We start from the raw sequence: 19,310 nt of genomic DNA on the forward strand, positions 1-19,310 counted from the left end.
CAGAGTTTTGACTGTGTGATATTAGATTGCTTGTGTAAATATTTTCTGTGTGGATTTGAATGATTTGTATGTTGGGAATAGTGACATAGGAAAGTCTGACAATTAAATACCCTAACTCTAAGCTTTGTTCAAAGTCAGCAGCAATTTCCAGTGAGAAATGCTCTGTCTGAAGCCATTCAGCTATGGGTTTTAAATCAAATCAAATTGTATTGGTCACATACACATGTTTAGCAGATGTTATTGCGGGTGTAGTGAAATCATTGTGTTTCTAGCTCCAACAGTGCAGTAACATCTAACAACTAATATTTTACAATTTCACAACAATACACACAAATCTAAAGTAAAGGCATGGAACTAAGAATATATAAATATTTGGACGAGCAACGTCGGAGCCGCATAGACTAAACTACAGCAGAATAGAATACAGTATATACATACGAAATGAGTAAAGTAAAATATGTGAACAATTAAAGTGACTAGTGTTCCATTATTAAAAGGGCCAATGATTTCAAGTCTATGTATATAGGGCAGCAGCCTCTTTGTGTTAGTGATGGCTGTTTAACAGTCTGATGGCCTTGACATAAAAGCTGTTTTTCAGTCGGTCCCAGCTTTGCTGCACCTGTACTGACCTCGCTTTCTGGATGGTAGTGGGGTGAACAGGCAGTGGCTCAGGTGGTTGTTGTCCTTGATCATCTTTTTGGCTTTCCTGTGACATCGGGTGCTGTAATGTAGGTGTCCTGGAGGGCAGGTAGTTTGCCCCCGGTGATGCGTTGTGCAGACCGCACCACCCATGGAGACCAGGCGGTGAAACAGCCCGACAGGATGCTCTCAATTGTGCATTTGTAAAAGTTTGTGAGGGTTCACACCCTATAATAATTGCAAGTTATATCAACTTAAAAAGAGTTCATTTACAACCTCTGGGGTATAACATGTTGGGCAAAGTGGTATAGGAGATTCTGACATATAACCCCTAACTTGAGTTTAGTCTTCGCCAATGAGAACCAAGAGGGGCCTAGCTTCGTCCTTCATGACCGGGAAAGGCCTTGATTCTAGGCCGTAGAAAATCCTACATCCATCTCATTAGATCAGAACAGATCAGAAAAAGGATAGTTGTGGTTTTCTGCATAAATCACTTACATATAATGTGGATCATTGTCAAGTTATTAGATGCAGAAGTTTCAGTAACGACAGAACACCATGGTTGTAATAACACTTTAAACTGGTAGTTTGAAAATGTGCAGAATGTGTTTGTTTTGGGTCCACACTGGTAAGTTGATGCACTGTAAGGCTTGATCATAACTGCAGTGACTGCTTGTCACACCCATTGTTGCTTATCCTTGTACACTAGTTATATCAATGTAATTACGCCCAACACAATGTTGAAGAACAGAATGCTTCCCACCACTAGATCACATAACTAAATGTGAGCCGGACGTGGTCCCATCGCTGCCACCAATGTAGTGGAATAAAGTGAAAGCTGCAACAGGGACTTTAACCAGGGCTCATACGTGGCGAAGTGAGGTCTAACGGCCATCGCCTAGCAGGCCACGGGCAGAGGCAGTAGGCCTACAATGCTGGCATATGCCTTGCTACAATAACCAAAGTATATAACATGATTGACGCGACCGTAATAAATCATCATGGAACGGCCTTGGAAGTGCCATAAGTGGAATCCAACCTAATTCATTATTTTACATTAACCCGTTACATCCATTGATATGGCTTAATTGATCATAGTCCAGACTTGTTATAGATGCAAATACCATGTCGTTGCACCAGGGGAATTTAAACCAAACAGATGATGTTTTGCAGGGCATCCTTTTCCCCCCACATTTATAGATGAATTAATTTCACCTCATGAAAATGTATCATCATTTCCCAATCAAATACCTTCATCGATACCACACAAAAAAACAGACAAATACAGCTTTTTAAGCCAATCTGTCAATCTTCAAACAATCCGACATAGCACAGTATTAAGCAAAAACAAGCATATACAACAGCATTGGCATATACAGTACCAGTCAAAAGTTGACACACCTACTCATTCCAGGGTTTTTCTTTATTTTTACTATTTTCTACATTGTGGAATAATAGTGACGACATGGGGTGGCAGGTAGCCTAGTGGTTAGTGTTGGATCGAATCCCAGAGCTGACAAGGTAAATACCTGTCATTCTGCCCCTGAACAAGGCAGTTAACCCACTGTTCCTAAGCTGCCATTGTAAATAAGAATGTGTTCTTAACTGACTTACCTAGTTAACTGTATCAAGCTGGCCTTGACCAAACCGGTAACTTGCCCCTCACAATTCCTTCAACCTCATGGCTTGGTTTTTGCTCCGACATGTACTGTCAACTGTGGCACCTTATATAGACAGGTGTGTGCCTTTGCAAATCATGTCCAATCATGTGAATTTACCACAGGTAGACTCCAATCAAGTTAAAGAAACATCTCAAGGATGATCAATGTAAACAGGATCCACCGGAGCTCAATTTCAAGTCTCATAGCAAAAGGTCTGAATACTTACGTAAATTCAATTTGACTTGAATAAGGTATTTATTTTTTGGAAAAAAAAAAGTTTTGGGCTTTGTCATTATGGGGTGTTGTGTGTAGATTGATTAGGGAAATGTTGTATTTAAATCATTTTAGTATAAGGCTGTAACGTAACAAAATGTGGAAAAAGTCAAGGTGTCTGAATACTTTCCGAATGCATTGTATGTGGTTAGCTGATACTTACTAAATATCTAACCAGGTGTAAGATTTGTCAATTATCAGCAAGGTCTAAGCATAGGAACGCACCAAATCCTTCAAACACTAGAAAATGTGCACACACATAGTCTACAATTTGCATTGCGTTAAGGCAGGACTTTCCAAACTCGGTACCCCAAGGGGTGCACGTGATCATCAAGCTGAGTAGTGCTAGAGTAAAAACCAAAATGTGCACCCCTTGGGGTCCTGATGACCAAGTTTGGGAAACACTGAGTTAAGGGGGAATCTCAATTGCGTACTCCTCACGTGCTCTCCTTGCCTCCTCAAAACCCTTTGGATGAGAAAGCATGAGGTTCCGCCCCTCTGACATTCTCCGCCAGTGGGTCTTGAGAGGATTAAAGGAATATGCAATTGAGATTCTCCCAGTGACATTCTCATACCAAGTTGTTTTTATAAAATGCCAACTTTTGTAGGAAAACTGGAGCACGTTTTTGGGTATATTCTGTACATCCGCAACATTTATGAATGAGGCCCCAGGTGAGGTAAAAGTGCACTGAGCAGCTTAGCCATGTGTTGATGGGAAGGGATCTGCACTGAGATGTTCTGAAATGCATGTAGACTTGGTTATCTTATCAGGAGAGGAAAAGTGTGTTGATAGTTGCGGTTTGTCATAACAATGAAGATAAAACCACTCAAGGAAGTGAAAGACACCCCTTTGCAATTCAAAGATACAAAACAATTCTCAAAAAAAGAATGCCGGTTTGAAACTGCAATATCTGCAGTCGACTGAGGTATTTTGGACACAGTAATTGCAGAATAACTACTTTGAACTGCAGCTATATTGCATTTTGGACACAGTATTTGCAGCACACTGCACTTTTTTGTAAGTGATGTTCGACACAGTTTAACCGCAGAACTTGTCATAACACAATCAACACCATGTTTAAAACTTTTGAATTTCCATATTACTTCAAAAAACAGCCAAGTGCTCCCCCATGAGGATTCACTGAGAACACACAATGGAAACCAAACGAGTAATGTACCTATATACTGTAGACAAACATTGTATGTACCATATGAATGCCAACATTGACCTGTTAATAACCCCATCATGAATACAACACAAAAACATCTGGGTTTATATTGCGTAAGAATGAAGTCTTATCGCAAATGAGAAAACTGTGCATAGGGTTTAGATCACTTTATTTTTCAAACAAATGAGATGTTAAACACTGAACAAATAAAGGATGTCCCAGTCAAACTGACCAGATCCACATCAATCATCTTTAGCATTTCATTATTGCGAGCTGTGTTTGAGTGATGCCTCATTGTCTGCAATTTGCCCATTCTGGATCAGTGTTCACTAAGGACCACTGCTTAGAAGAGAAAAAAAAGATGGTGCATAGTCCAGCATCATCGGACATGGAATTGCCACACTCAAGCCTAGTTCCAAGGACAGGAGTGTTATGCGAAAGCGAATCCAGATTTGACATCAAAAAGGCACATTGGTAGGGATGAATGTAGCGGCGCACAGTCTGACCTTACCCCATCTGAAGTCATGTCATATGTGGAGAACCGTGGCAAGACGCGAACAAACATTTTAAAAACTACTTCTCCAAATTGTCACATGGAAAACGTGAAGAATTGCGCTCTTAAGTTTGTAGTTTAACAAAATAGCAAAAGAAACGACACTTGTTCATTTACCATCACGCACGCTTCTCAATGAGTAGAACATTCCTGAAATACAAACCCATGAAAGATTGGAGGAAAAATGAGAAAAAAAATTGTGTGGAGCTTGCAGGTGTTTTGTTTGCATCTACACATACCTCAATGTAAATGATGAAATTACAGAAGATGCCCGCCTCTGTAAACTAAATACAAAGCTCTCATTTCTGTATATTCATTAAGGCTGTTCAACTCTGAAGGTCTCGTGATTCAATTTCATAAGCCAAAACGATAGCTAAAGGAATGTTAACAAGTATAGTTCCAGCATACAAACATTTCCTTATCCTCACAGTTGTATTAGTATCCTCTGTTTCAAGATTTTCTGCCTGGGTGAGGATTGTTGGGGAATAAAGTAAATGGAAAAACAAAGATAACTTCTAAAATACTTTGTTGATTGAACAAAAGGAGGCACATTTTTTGTTGTTAAACTTCCTCCGGAAAGAAACGCTCGATGGCATGTGTACATCAGAACAGAGTGGTGAGGAGAGAAGATGAGGGGTGGAGTATGGAATGTTGGATCGCTAACATGTAACGGCCAACCAAAAACAAAAGAATGTGTAAAACAATGTTATGCCTCTTTTGCATTGCAGAACAGGTCAACAGTATGTGATGCAAACAGAAAAGCTCTACAGGTTTTGCACATCGTTTCCATAAACCTCCAAAAAAAACTGAAAATGGTCAAATAAATAGATGCATACATGATAAGAAATTGTATAATTTATTTTTGTATATGTCACATAAAGCTTCTTGTAACTCCCAAATAGGTATCAGTACTCCACTCGCTGGACACGTTCGGCTTTAACTGTGCTAGATGAACGCTTTCAACACCCTCTGAGCACATAGCTGGAAAGCTAAACTCCAGCCAACCCTACAATAGAACCCTAGTTTGCAATTAATTGTTAGTAGCAGCACTCTGCAAACGGGCACATCTTTCCTGCAACTTTTTATTTTTGAAAAACAGAACTGAAACAGCCCTTTAACAAACTTGGGACAGACACCCCATCTCAGTCTAGGCAAATATATGGCAGGATGTTCAGTTTGCTCTCGTCCCCATGTGGGTCCAACGATATACACTCCGTCCAGTCGAACCAAGTGCCCTTGGTGTCGTAACAACCATTGACCCCTTGCCAGTGCTCCGTATGTACTCTGTGGAGGTCCTTGTCGGTCACCTCTCGGCTCACTCCAGGTGTGTCCGTTACCGAGCTGTCCAGCTGCAAGACATGGACTCCTCGCCTCGCCTCCCTGAGATCACTCTCCTCCCGTTTCAGGTATTCTGACATGAAAAAGTGCGCACCGGGGGCCTGGACCCTCGAGGATGTGAGCACGTTGCTCTGAAGGTTTAGGTAGGACTGGATGATCTCGTTTCGGGACAGCTCTTTCCAGTTAGTCTGTTGGAAGGGGCTAGGGGTGGGAGCGGGAGGCTGCTGTGGATGCAGATCAGTTCTCTGCTGGGGCTTAGGGGGAGGTGGCATTGGGGGTTCCTCCACCTGACAGGGTTCTTTATGTACCATGGACTTGATCTGTCCAGTCACAGGGTCAAACGTTAGCCTGCGTTCTTTTAACCTCACAGGCTTTGTTTTGTCCTCTGTGTCCTGCCCCTGCAGGTTGACAGAGTAGTCCCTGGACCTGTACTTCTTCCTCTTTTTGCGGTCCGAGCTGGAGGCAGAGACTTCTGCCTCAGCCTTGACCACCACTACAGAGGGGGTGGGTCTGTGGAGTTCCGCGCACTCAGAGTTTTGTGGGGCGGGATGGGTGGTGGGAAGGAAGACAGGCGGGGGTTCCAGTGTTCCAGTGCTGTGTGGGGGATTGGTGGTGGCCTCTGAGGAGCCAGGCCAGTGCAGTGAGGCCCTATGGGCAGGGGGTGGCGGCCCATTCACATGAGACACTTGGGCTGGGGACGTTAAAGGCTGGGACGAAGGCAAGCGAGGACTCCGAGCTGGGCTTGGGATAGTCCCTTTTGGTGCATATGTTGAAGAGTGCTTGGACATAGTCTCTTGCTTCATAGTCCGTGGACTTGAAAGGCAGCGGGGGCTTTTGGTCAGATATTGCCCCCCTCCTTCGTCCAACCTTGCTTGCTGCTGCAACACAGCAGTCTTGAGTAAAGAGGAAGTGCTAGGTAGTTTGGCGAGGCCCGGGGAGCTGGGGTGAGGTTTGACAGCATTGACAGGGATTCTACTGTGTTTTTCATTCTCAATGTGCTCTGTCCGGGCCCTGTCTGGCGAAGGTGTAGCCTCTAGGTCTTGGGGAGCCTCAGGGTTACCTGCAATCCCATTTGTGGGAGGTGGCGGCGGAGTAGAGTTGTGCATCTGCTCGTTGGGGGACATCTTGGAGGTTTTGGCCGGTAACTGCACACTGTCCTTTTGCTCCCCTCTACGCTTCCTGCTGCTTGACTTCTCCGCTTTGGGCGAGTAGGTGTTGTGGACGTCATTTCTAGTTTTGACCTCTTGGATACCTTTGCCTGCCAGGGATACGTCAGGGGGTGGAACGTCAGTCCGACAGGGGTGGGCACTGCCATTGGCAGAGCCCGAGACACTTACTGCCCCCCGCGATGGAGTCTCATTTTGCCCTGGGTCGATCAATTTCTGCCAGCTCCGCAAAAGCTTCTTGGCACGCTTGGCAAGGTCTTTATCCTTGGTCTTCTTCCTCACGTCATTGATCAGTTTCCCCAATCGGGTTTCCTAAATTGGTAATTCAAATAAAAAGTTGTTAAAGGGATACTTTTGAATTTTGGCAATGAGGCCCAGAGTCAGATGAACTTGTGGATCCCATTTCTATGTCTATGTGTCCAGTATAAAGGAGGTTGGAGGTAGTTCACAAGCCAATACTAGCAAAATAGATCAAAAAACGTTAAGTTACCAAAATCCCAAATGATCGTTTTAAGAATACCAAAATCGTTGTCACAGGCAACAATTAAAGCACTTAAAAAGCTTTGGGTCTTACCTCAAGTGCTTCTTTGGTGATAGGGAATTTCTCCAAGTATGTGATAACTTCTAATACTGCCACCATATTGTGAATCTGCTGGAAGGAGCAAAAGAGATGATCAGAACACAGATTTTCAGCAAAGAGTTACTAAGCTAGTTAGCTGTTACTTCTAAGTACGCAACAGTTGGCTTGCTGGCTGGCCTATTACCTTCCCAGAGCTAAACGCTATGCTGGCTATTAACCGTCTAACTAACAACAAGTCTAGCAATTATTTTAGAACAGTGCTCACCAAACTTTTGAGTCAAGATCAAAGTCAAAACACAAGCTGAGATTTTTTCCAAACATGACTTAAACATAAGCCTGTGCAACATGAACCTATTAAAAACAGTTTTGTAGCAATGAGGTTTGTGCAGTAGGGTACAGGCCCAATACATTATCAGTATATATTGGCTATGCTTGAATTGACCTGCCAGTGCTGTTCTCAGACCATTTTGAAATTATATTAACTAATTTGAGGTACATAATCAAACTGGTAACAGAATTTGCACAGCTGAGCATAATAATTAGCATTTTAAAATTGCACTGGACTGATGGCCTTTGTCTGATGGTCAGAGGGGGAGGAAGAGAGCACAGCAGCAAGGCTGCCTCACCGTCCTGCCTCGCTCCCTCCCGCTGAGGAAAGGGGACATCGTATTCCAGCTAACAGCAAACCTAATTTCTGCATCATGCACCAACTCACTCATATGACCAGAGAAAGTGAAATATCCCTCGATATTAAATGACAAGCTACTAATAATCGGCAAGCTTACCGAAACACTTTGCTACTCAATCATTACAGCTGCAGTGCTGGTTGTAGCGTGAGTGGAAGTAGAGAGAATGTTCAAAACTTTTATAAGCCCTAAAATGCACAAAGTGTTGATTGACAGTGCTGAATAACAATTTAAACATGAACTCACTCAAAACCATACTGTATTTGTTGATTCGCTCTAGTCGTGGTTTTAAAAGTTTTTAAATCTCACACTATCAACTTTGCTGTGCGCTCTAGACTTATTTCTAGAGTCTATGTCTCAAACAAACTGCAGATATGGTGATCTGAGCTGATTGGCCAGCGGTAGGCCTAAAGGTGCACTTGGTTTTACCTCTGGGCCTGAGTTCAACCTTCAGACACATGAAATGGTTCAAAATGGGAACTTTGCCTTCCCGGCACTAGGGCTTCTGAATACAGTGCACATATCGCCAACAGCGTGAAACAAATGACAAAAATAGGAACGTAAGGCTTTATCGTTGGGTTTTTTACAGAAATGTTTGGTGCTCGACAAGGAATGACTTGAAGATGGACCAGTCGATCACCCAGTTGGTGACCACTGGTTTAAAACATGTTAGCTTGCAGCCAGCTAGCAGCTCGTTGCATATATAAAACTTAAGTATCGGTATCCATAAGAAACAGTGAATAGGACACCCTGTGACAATACAATAATAACTACGCTCATAAGCAATAGAATGGTCAAAGTCTTAGACTTGATACAAAAACAGGGTTTATTAAAAATAGACACTCAAACAAATACATGTTTCAGTTTAATACAATACACAAAAAAACATGATATCAATAATGGCTGTTGATGCAGAAAAGGCTTAAGACAGTCTTGAATGGCCTTTTCTACTCAAAACTTTGGAAGCTTGCAGCTTTCCAGCTGAACTAAATGTAAGAAAAATATTATTTAAATGTCCTAAAGCAAAAATATACAGAAATACATTATCGGATAAAATTGCTTCATAAAATTGGCACAAGAATGTTGCTGGCTCAATTGTTCGAGAACTACGGTAAGCTTCATAATGTGACCGGTGAAAGAGCTTTATCTCCTAATGTATTGCACAAGTTGACTGCAGGTATTTAATTAAGTAGCTACAAATGTGAACATTTATTGAAAAACTTCAAATAAATAGGTTTGAACGGTACAGAAATACCATCCTCTGGCCATTTCCAAATACCACGGTATACGATCAATCTCATATACATCTTTCTGTGACATTGGGATCAAAATGTTTTGATTTATTCATTTTTATGCAGTTCCACGTGTACATAAACAAATATATTCAAATTAGCCCATAGGCCTAGGACTATACAACCTTTAAGCAGGGTTCATCCAGGCATTGGCAAGTCAAATTCAGGGAGTTTTTCAAGCATTTAATTGTTATTTTCAAGGACCTCGATGTTATACAATTGTGCAGCAGTTAGCCTAGCAGTTAAGAGCATTGGGACAGTAAACAAAAGGTTCCTGGTTCGAATACCCAGAGCCGACTAGGTGAAAAACCTGTCAATGTGCCCTAAAAAAGAAGAAGGTAACTACCACTAGCATTTTAGGCATTGTGAAAGCATTGATTTTCTCATTATTAGGTTTAAAACGTGAGAACCTAATACAGACGATAATAAGCGCAGAGCTGTTGACAGAGGTTCAGGTTTCTTCTTGTGGTGGTCGTCGTCAAAGTGGTTTCCACAGGTCGCAAAAAGAAACAATTGCATGTAAAAGTCTTGGAAAATAAACCTTGGCATATTCTCAGTGCTTCATTGACATTTCAGAGACGTTCTTAATTTTGTGAGAAATCTTTGAAAAATGTATGATTCTGAGTAACATGAAAACCATATACTAAAATACAACATGTCATGTCTCAAATCGATATCCATCTTACCTTTATTGCTTTATGTCAAAACTCCAGACGAGCTTCAATACCATACAACACTCCTTCCGTAGTCGCTAACTGCTCTTAAATGCTAGTAAAACTAAATGCATGCTCTTCAACCGATGCTGCCCGCACCCGCCCGCTCGACGAGCATCACTACTCTGGACGGTTCTGAGTTAGAATGTTTTGACAACTACCTAGGTGTCTGGTTAGACATATCTCCTTCCAGACTCACATTAAGAATCTCCAATCCAAAATTAAATCTAGAATCAGCTTCCTATTTCGCAACAAAGCATCCTTCACTCATGCTGCTATCCTACCGATCCTTGACTTTGGCGATGTCATTTACAAAATAGCCTCCGACACTCTACTCAGCAAATTAGCTGTAGTCTATCACAGTGCCATCCGTTTTGTCACCAAAGCCCCATATACTACCCACCACTGCGACCTATATGCTTTTGTTGGCTGGCCCTCCCTCAAATTCATCGCCAAACCCACTGGCTCCAGGTCATCTATAAGTCTTTGCTAGGTAAAGCCTCACCTTATCTCAGCTCACTGGTCACCATAGCAACACCCACCCGATGCACTCACTCCAGCAGGTATATTTCACTGATCACCCCCAAAGCAAACTCCTCCTTTGGCTGCCTTTCCTTCCAGTTCTCTGCTGCCAATGACTGGAATGAACTGCAAAATTCCCAAAAGCTGGAGACATATCTCCCTCACTATCTTTAAGCATCAGCTGTCAGAGCAGCTTTACCGATCACTGCACCTGTACACAGCCCACCCAACTACCATATCCACATATTGTTATTTATATTTGCTCTTTGCACCCCAGTATCTCTACTTGCACATCATCTGCACATCTATCACTCCGGTGTTTAATGCTAAATTGAAATTATTTCGCCACTACGGCCTATTTATTGCCTTACCTCCACAATATTACTACATTTGCACACACTGTATATAGACTTTTCTATTATGTTGACTGTACGTGTTTATCCCATATGTAAATGTGTTGTTTGTGTCGCACTGCTTTGCTTTATCTTGGCCAGGTCACAGTTGTAAAGGAGAACTTGTTCTCAACCGGCCTACCTGGTTAAATAAAAAAATAAAATGTCCTGCGGATTTGAGAAGAAAGATGACGAGTTCAACAGACAAAGGAGCCTGTCAGGTAGCCAGTAGCCTTATTTCTTGCACATAATCTAGCCTAGCTGACGTGATGCAAATTTCCAGATTTTTGGACACTTTTCTCTGGCCTCCATTGATTTAGTCACCCTAATTTTGGCCATCCTATAAGGGGTAAAAACCCCAAAACATAAATATCTAGTACCAGTCAAAAAACGTTGACACACCTACTCATTCCAGGGTTTCTTTATGTTTACTATGTTCTACTTCGTAGAATAATAGTGAATACATGATCTATGAACTAACATTTGGAATCATGTAGTAACCAAAGTGCAAAAAAAACTAAATATACTTTATATTCAAAGTAGCCACCCTTTTCCTTGATGACAACTTTGCACCTGGCATTCTCTCAACCAGCTTAATAAAGAATGCTTTTCCAACAGTCTTGAAGGAGTTCCCACATATGCTGAGCACTTGTTGGCTGCTTTTCCTTCACTCTGTGGTCCAACTTACCCCAAACCATCTCAATTGGGTTGAGGTCAGATGATTGTGGAGGCCAGGTCATCTGATGCAGCACTCAATCTCTCTCCTTCTTGGTAAAATAGCCCTGACACAGCCTGGAGGTGTGTTGGGTCATTCTCCTGTTGAAAAACAAATGATAGTCCCACTAAGCGCAAACTAGATGTGGTGGCGTATCGCTGCAGAATGCCGTGGTAGCCATGCTGATTAAGCGTGCTTTGAATTCTAAATAAATCAGTGTCAGCAGCAAAGAACCCCCCCACACCGTCACACCTCCTCCATGCTTCACGGTGGGAATCGCACATGCGGCGATCATCCCTTCACCGACACTGCATCTCATAAAGACAGGGTGGTTGGAACCAAACATCACAAATTTGGACTCATCAGACCAAAGGACAGACCTCCACCAGTCTAATGTCCATTGCTCGTGTTTCTTGGCCCAAGCAAGGCTCTTCTTATTGTTGTCCTTTAGTAGTGGTTTCTTTGCAGAAATTTGACCATGAAAGCCTGATTCACGCAGTCTCCTCTGAGCAGTTGATGTTGAGATGCGTCTGTTACTTGAACTCTGAAGCATTTATTCATAATATGGACTTGGTCTTTTACCAAATAGGGTGATCTTCTGTTTTCCACCCCTACCTTGTCACAACACAACTGACTGGTTCAAACGCATTAAGGAGGAAAGAAATTCCACTATTTAACTTTTTAGGCACACCTGTTAATTGAAATGCATTCCAGGTGACTACCTCATGGAGTTGGTTGAAAGAATGCCAAGAGTGTGCAAAGCTGTCAAGGCAAAGGGTGGCTACTTTTGGTTACTACATGATTCCATGTGTAATTTCATAGTTTTGATGTCTTCACTATTATTCTACAATGTAGAAAATAGTAAAAATAAAGCAAAACCCTGGAATGAGTAGGTGTCCAAACTTTTGACTGGTACACACTACCGTTCAAAGGTTTGGGGTCACTTAGAAATGTCCTTGTTTTTGAAGAAAATGATGCACATTTTTTGCCCATTAAAATAACATCAAATTGATCAGAAATACAGTGTAGACATTGTTAGTGTTGTAAATTACTATTGTAGCTGGAAACGGCTGATTTTTTATGGAATATCTACATAGGTGTACAGAGGCCCATTATCAACAACCATCACTCATGTTTCAATGGCACGTTGTGTTAGCTAATCCAAGTTTAGAATTTTAAAAGGATAATTGATCATTAGAAAACCCTTTTGCAGTTCCTCTGTCCAGTGTGAGTTCTTTCGCCCATCTTAATCTTTTATTTTTATTGGCCAGTTTGAGATATGGCTTTTTCTTCGTAACTCTGCCTAGAAGGCCAGCACCACAGAGTCGCCTCTTCACTGTTGACATTGAGACAGTGTTTTAGCGGGTACTATTTAATGAAGCTGCCAGTTGAGGACTTGTGAGGCGTATGTTTCTCAAACTAGACACTAATGTACTTAGTGAAAGTGAACAGTTTTTGAAATTGTTGCCAATATATAAAAAAAATGTAAAAAGGCAGAAATACCTTATTTACATAAGTAGTCAGACTCTTTGCTAGGATAATTAAAAATTGAGCTCAGGTGGATCCTGTTTCCATTGATCATCCTTGAAATGTTTCTACAACTTGATTGGAACTGTGGTAAATTCAATTCATTGGACATGATTTGGAAAGGCACACACACCTGTTTATATAAGGTCCCACAGTTGGCAGTGCATGTCAGAGCAAAAACCAAGCCATGAAGTCGAAGGAATTGTCAGTAAAGCTCCGAGACAGGATTGTGTCAAGGGACAGATCTGGGGAAGGTTGTCAAAACAATTCTGCAGCATTGAAGGTCCCAAAGAACACAGTGGCATTCTTAAATGGAAGAAGTTTGGAACCACCAACACTCTGGCCACCCAGCCAAACTGAGCAATCAGGGGAGAAGGGCCTCGATTAGGAAGGTGACCAAGAACCCGATGGTCAGTCTGACAGAGCTCCTCTGGAGATAGGAGAACCTTCCAGAAAAACAACCTTCAGGCTATTATGGTACAGTGGCCAGATTTTTTTTATTTTACCTTTATTTAACCAGGCAAGTCAATTAAGAACAAATTCTTATTTTCAATAACGGCCTAGGAACAGTGGGTTAACTGCCTGTTCAGGGGCAGAATGACAGATTTGTAGCTTGTCGGCTCGGGGGTTTGAACTTGCAACCTTCTGGTTACCCAACCACTAGGCTACCCTGCCGCCCCGGCAGATGGAAGCCACTCCTCAGTAAAAGGCACAGGACAGCCCACTTACAGTTTGCCAAAAGGCACCTAAAGGACTCAGACCATGAGAAACAAGATTCTCTGGTCTGATGAAACCAAGATTTTACTCTTTGGCCTGAATGCCAAGCAATATGTCTGGAGGAAACCTGGCACGATCGATGGTAATTTCAATACACAGTGACAAGCTCCTAAGGCCCATTGTCGTGCCATTCAACCGCCGCCATCACCTCACGTTCCAGCATGACAATGCACAGCCTTATGTCACAAGGGTCTGTACACAATTCCTGGAAGCTGAAAAGTCCCAGGTCTCCCACACATGCTCAATGGGTGACATGTCTGGTGAGTATGGCCTGCATACTCACCAGATACGTCACCCATTGAGCATGTTTGGGTGGCACTGGATCGACGTGTACGACAGCGTGTTCCAGTTCCCGCCAATATCCAGCAATTTCACACAGCCATTGAAAATGAGATGGACAACATTCCACAATCAACAGTCCGATCAACTCTATGCAAAGGAGGTGTGTTGCGCTGCATGAGGCAAATGGTGGTGACTGGATTTCTGATCCACTCCACCTTTATCTTTATTCCAAGTAATGTGAAATACATAGATTAGGGCCTAATTCATTTTTCAATTAACTGATTTCCTTACATGAACTAACTCAGTCAAATGAAATTGCTGCATTTATATTATTGTTCAGTGTTGTGCATATTGTCACAATGATATGAGACAAGTTTTATCTACACAATTAACATTATTTTACCCATTGGTCAAAATGTGTTTTTTATTGGACACCCTAAAGTCGTCAATATTAACCTTTTAGATTTTGTCTCAAATTCCCCAAGATATATTGATCAACCCTCCTGCCACCAAGTTGAAATGTAATGGTATTTAACTTCTGGCTTCCCACTGACTGTTTTTGTGCAACCCAATACTAGAATTGAAAGCAACGGGTAGTGTATGTTACCAAATACACCCGCGTTGCTTAAACGCACACAGATAAGGTGGTAGCTACTAACTTACTAACGTTAGCTAAGTTATGCAACAACGTATGACGGGCGAGGAATGGGAGAAAAGTTAAGTGTCAACTTGACGTAAACTAGCTAGGCTAACGCTATTTCGTCTGACATTCTTTACCTCAGCGTATCAAAAGTTAACTTGTTTTTAAGTTTGCAGCTAGTTCGCCATCTGGCCAGTTAACTAACGTTAACATATGGTATTGGTAAACGTGAAAACAACCGCAGTTTGACCTGCGAGAGTTGTGTGACTGGCTAGCCTAGAGGCTGGCCAATGCTAACACTAGCTGGCTAAACATTAACGTTACCCTGTTGGGCAGGCTAGCTAACTTACTAGCTGACGCCCGGTAACGTTCGCGTAGCAAGCTTGCTAGCTAGCAAGCGTGCTGTCAACTCACAAGCGTGTATGATTAGCTATCATTTAACAGTGAATAATTGGCATATAGTTTTTTTAATGAGATTGCAAATATTCGTCCAGATAGCTAGCTACTCACATTGCTACGACTATCGATGGCCTGCAGCAGCCGGTCTCTCATCTGCTGCGGAGTTGCTGAGGCCGTTGTCATTGCCTGTTCGGTGCGATCCGGCAGACGGGGGAGGAATCCTCCAACAACGAATACTGTGGTACTTGTAGACACTCACAGGCCTTTAGGGAGATATGCAAGACACTTGAGCAGCATATTTATGATGCATTTACGCTTAAAGGTTCGTAAAATGTCACATGGATTCAGAGATGTGTCAGCCGCCTGCTATTGACTCTTGGGCGCTTTGGAAACTCACCACCAGCTGCTGGATCTCAACGGCCTCCTATTGCATTATGGGATGCAATACTTGGCCGTGTCAGAGAGGAAGAGACGATGCGAGAGGTTTCACCACAGAACAATATTTGGTTTCACTCGGTCCAAAACAAGCCCAATGCGTTTCTAAGGGCGTATTTTGGACCTAAACGTGTCGCTTGCCTGCCTTCCCGCTTTTGGGGCAACGACTCCCATTGTTAGGGAGCAGACATGAGATCAATACCAAATGGACTCCTCAGTCCTACACACCCTATGCGCTTGTGGAGATCCGAGAAGATTTGACAGTGTAAGCAATATGGTAATTGGGCCCCCCAGTGGACGCATCATGATACCCATAAAACCTATCGGTCAAACACGGAAATGGTTCCAATCGTTTTCCACCATTCATTTGACCCATTGTGGATTTTAGGAACACTTCAAATAAGGGCTATGTTTCATGTAGGCTTACCCTGGCGTGAAGTTTTTGATAACATGACGTCTCTCTCGGACAGGGTGACTTTTATCCATATATTTGGCTCTATTTAGTCTCAGATTTGAAAATGCTAATTTGCATCAAGTAGGCATCATGCAAGACTACAAACCACCGCAAACTCTTCGTGCACCTCATCTCTAGTTGACACCTTTGCTCACGGACGGCCCACTCATTAGGCAATATTAAGCGGTCACCTAGGGCGGCAGATTAACGAGAGTGGCATTTTCTGATGCAATAACAACACATAAAACCTCATTTTGCCCCCCTAAAATTTTTTTTTTTTTTCAACCAGTGGCATATGGGCGTTTTAAGTAAGCGCTGATGCCCACCCGGCGATAAACAGTGGCCACTTTGTCAAAGACAGGGGAGCAAAATAGCGCATCTCCAGGGTGCTGTTGGAGATACACATCCGTAAAAAAAAAAATTGTGATCATAAATCATGCAGCAGATCATGTTGTATATGGCCCTTTTCTGTAGCCTACAGGCTTGAAATAAAATGTATGACAATGTAATGAGATGGACACATGCATGTTTCTCCGATCAAATAGCCTAACCTAAATGCGCCCAATCAAATAAGAAATACGCTCTCATGTTTAAACAACATATCCTAAAACAGGACAAGTCAAAGTAAAATTAACAGTCTGGAATGGACAATCACAATAGTTGTTCGGGAGTTTCAGTGGTACAAGTTTGTATCCGTACATTTTTATTTACAAGTTGGTCATATAGCGAAAAATAAAATGCTTCTGTATTTCCCGGTGTGTAGCAAAATCTGCTTTCCCAGTCGGACCAGAGAGCAAATCAAGTGCACTATACTTTTACCGCTGGCCAGTCGGATAGCTCAGATGATGGTGTCTTCAGTAACCTAGCAGGCATAAAAGAAAGCTACAGCTAAATTGATACTGTGAGATTTCAAAACTTTTAAAACCATGACTAGAGAGAGACTGTCAAATACAGCAAAGATATGCTGTTTTTATGAGTGAGTTCATGTTTAAGTTCTTGCTCAGCAAGGTCAACCCTTTGTATTCAACACATTTATAAACGCCACAACAAGCACTGCAGCAGTAAATGAATGAGTAGGAAAGTGTATCGATAGGCTTGCGTTGTTATTATTATCGGCTTCGGTCTTTTTTAATGTCAAGTAATATTTCACTTTCTCTGTTCATAGAAGTAACACCGTGAATTTGTGCATGAGGCAGAAATAATGCAGTGCGACTAGAGTTTCGCCATCAGCTGGAAGAACGTGTCCCTTTTTGGTCAGTGTCAGTGGAGGAAAGGGAGAGCGGAGTGATGTTGAGAGGCGGACCCTCAGCCTACTATTAAAATAAAAAAGCAAATTATTCAAATGTATACTCACTCAGCTGTGCTTTACAAGTAATACAACAACGGTGCTATTACCTGTGTGATAATATCGCCTACGTCAAATATATACAGTTGAAGTCGGAAGTTTACATACACCTTAGCCAACTACATTTAAAAACTCAGTTTTTCACAATTCCTGACATTTAATCTGAGTAAAATATTCCCTGTTTTATGTCAGTTAGGATTACCACTTTATTTTAAGAATGTGAAATGTCAGAATTATTTATTTCAGCTTTTGTTTCTTTCATCACATTCCCAGTGGGTCAGAAGTTTACATACACTCAATTAGTATTTGGTAGCATTTCCTTTAAATTATTTAACTTCGGTCAAATGTTTTCGGTAGCCTTCCACAAGCTTCCCACAATAAATTGGGTGAATTTTGGCCCATTCCTCCTGACAGAGTTAGTGTAACTGTCAGGTTTGTAGGCCTCCTTGCTTGCACACGCTTTTTCAGTTCTGCCCACAAATGTTCTATAGGATTGAGGTCAGGGCTTTGTGATGGCCACACCAATAGCTTGACTTTGTCCTTAAGCCATTCTGCCACAACTCTGGAAGTATGCTTGGGGTCATTGTCCATCTGGAAGACCCATTTGCAACCAAGCTTTAACTTCCTGATTGATGTCTTGAGATGTTGCTTCAATATATCCACAATTTTCCATCCTCATGACGCCATCTATTTTGTGAAGTGCACCAATCCTTCCTGCAGCAAAGCACCCCCACAACATGATGCTGCCACCCCCGTGCTTCACTGATGGGATGGTGTTCTTCGGCTTGCAAGCCTCCCCCTTTTTCCTACAAACATAACGATGGTCATTATGGCCAAACAGTTCTATTTTTGTTTCATCAGACCAGAGGACGTTTCTCCAAAAAGAACGATCTTTGTCCTCATGTGCAGTTGCAAACTATAGTCTGGCTTTTTTATGGTGGTTTTGGAGCAGTGGCTTCTTCCTTGCTCAGCGGCCTTTCAGGTTATGTCAATATATAGGACTCGTTTTACTGTGGATATATATGCTTTTGTACCTGTTTCCTCAAGCATCTTCACAATGTCCTTTGCTGCTGTTCTGGGATTGATTTTCACACCAAAGTACCGGCATCTCTAGAAGACAGAACGTGTCTCCTTCCTGAGCAGTATGACGGCTGCGTGGTCCCATGGTGTTTATACTTGCGTACTATTGTTTGTACAGATGAACGTGGTACCTTCAGGCGTTTGGAAATTGCTCCCAAGGATGAACCAGACTTGTGGAGGTCTACAATTTTATTTCTGAGGTATTAGCAGACCTTTTTTGATTTTCCCATGATGTCAAGCAAAGAGGCACAGAGTTTGAAGGTAGGCCTTGAAATACATCCACAGTTACACCTCCAATTGACTTAAATGATGTCAATTAGCCTATCAGAAGCTTCTAAAGCCATGACAATTTTCTGGAATTTTCCAAGTGTCATGATCTTCTAAATGAGCAGACCAAGGCGCAGCGTGAGTATAGTTTCACATCTTTAATTACAAAGTGAAATTAGAAACAAAATAATAAATCTTACAAAGACCCGTGACTACGTGGTGCTCAAACACACTAACACAAACATAAACAATATCCCATAACCCACAGGTGGAAAAATTGCTACTTAAGTATGATCCCCAATTAGAGACAATGATAGCCAGCTGCCTCTAATTGGAAGTCATGCCAAAACCCCAACATAGAAAAAACAACCTAGAACCCCACATAGAAAATATAAACTAGACTAA

The 19,310-nt window shown here is 42.0% G+C and overlaps 1 protein-coding gene across 2 annotated transcripts; it reads right to left on the reverse strand.

Moving 5' to 3' along the window:
- Window positions 1-3,894: 3,894 nt before the first annotated feature.
- Window positions 3,895-16,092, reverse strand: crsp7 (cofactor required for Sp1 transcriptional activation, subunit 7). Of its 2 annotated transcripts, none has more exons than XM_024435303.2 (4): window positions 15,722-16,092; window positions 15,436-15,587; window positions 7,374-7,451; window positions 3,895-7,111 (listed from the first exon to the last, which is right to left on the reverse strand). In XM_024435303.2, the coding sequence occupies exons 2-4, from the start codon at window positions 15,505-15,507 to the stop codon at window positions 5,438-5,440; spliced, it is 1,824 nt and encodes a 607-aa protein (XP_024291071.1). In that variant the 5' UTR covers window positions 15,508-15,587; window positions 15,722-16,092; the 3' UTR covers window positions 3,895-5,437. The 2 variants fall into 2 exon arrangements, with proteins under 2 accessions (XP_024291071.1, XP_024291072.1); XM_024435304.2 differs by having other exon boundaries at window positions 7,374-7,448; window positions 15,722-16,091.
- Between the last annotated feature and the right edge of the window lie 3,218 nt (window positions 16,093-19,310).

Source organism: Oncorhynchus tshawytscha, linkage group LG10 (assembly GCF_018296145.1).
Source record: "Oncorhynchus tshawytscha isolate Ot180627B linkage group LG10, Otsh_v2.0, whole genome shotgun sequence".
Classification (NCBI taxonomy): domain Eukaryota; kingdom Metazoa; phylum Chordata; class Actinopteri; order Salmoniformes; family Salmonidae; genus Oncorhynchus; species Oncorhynchus tshawytscha.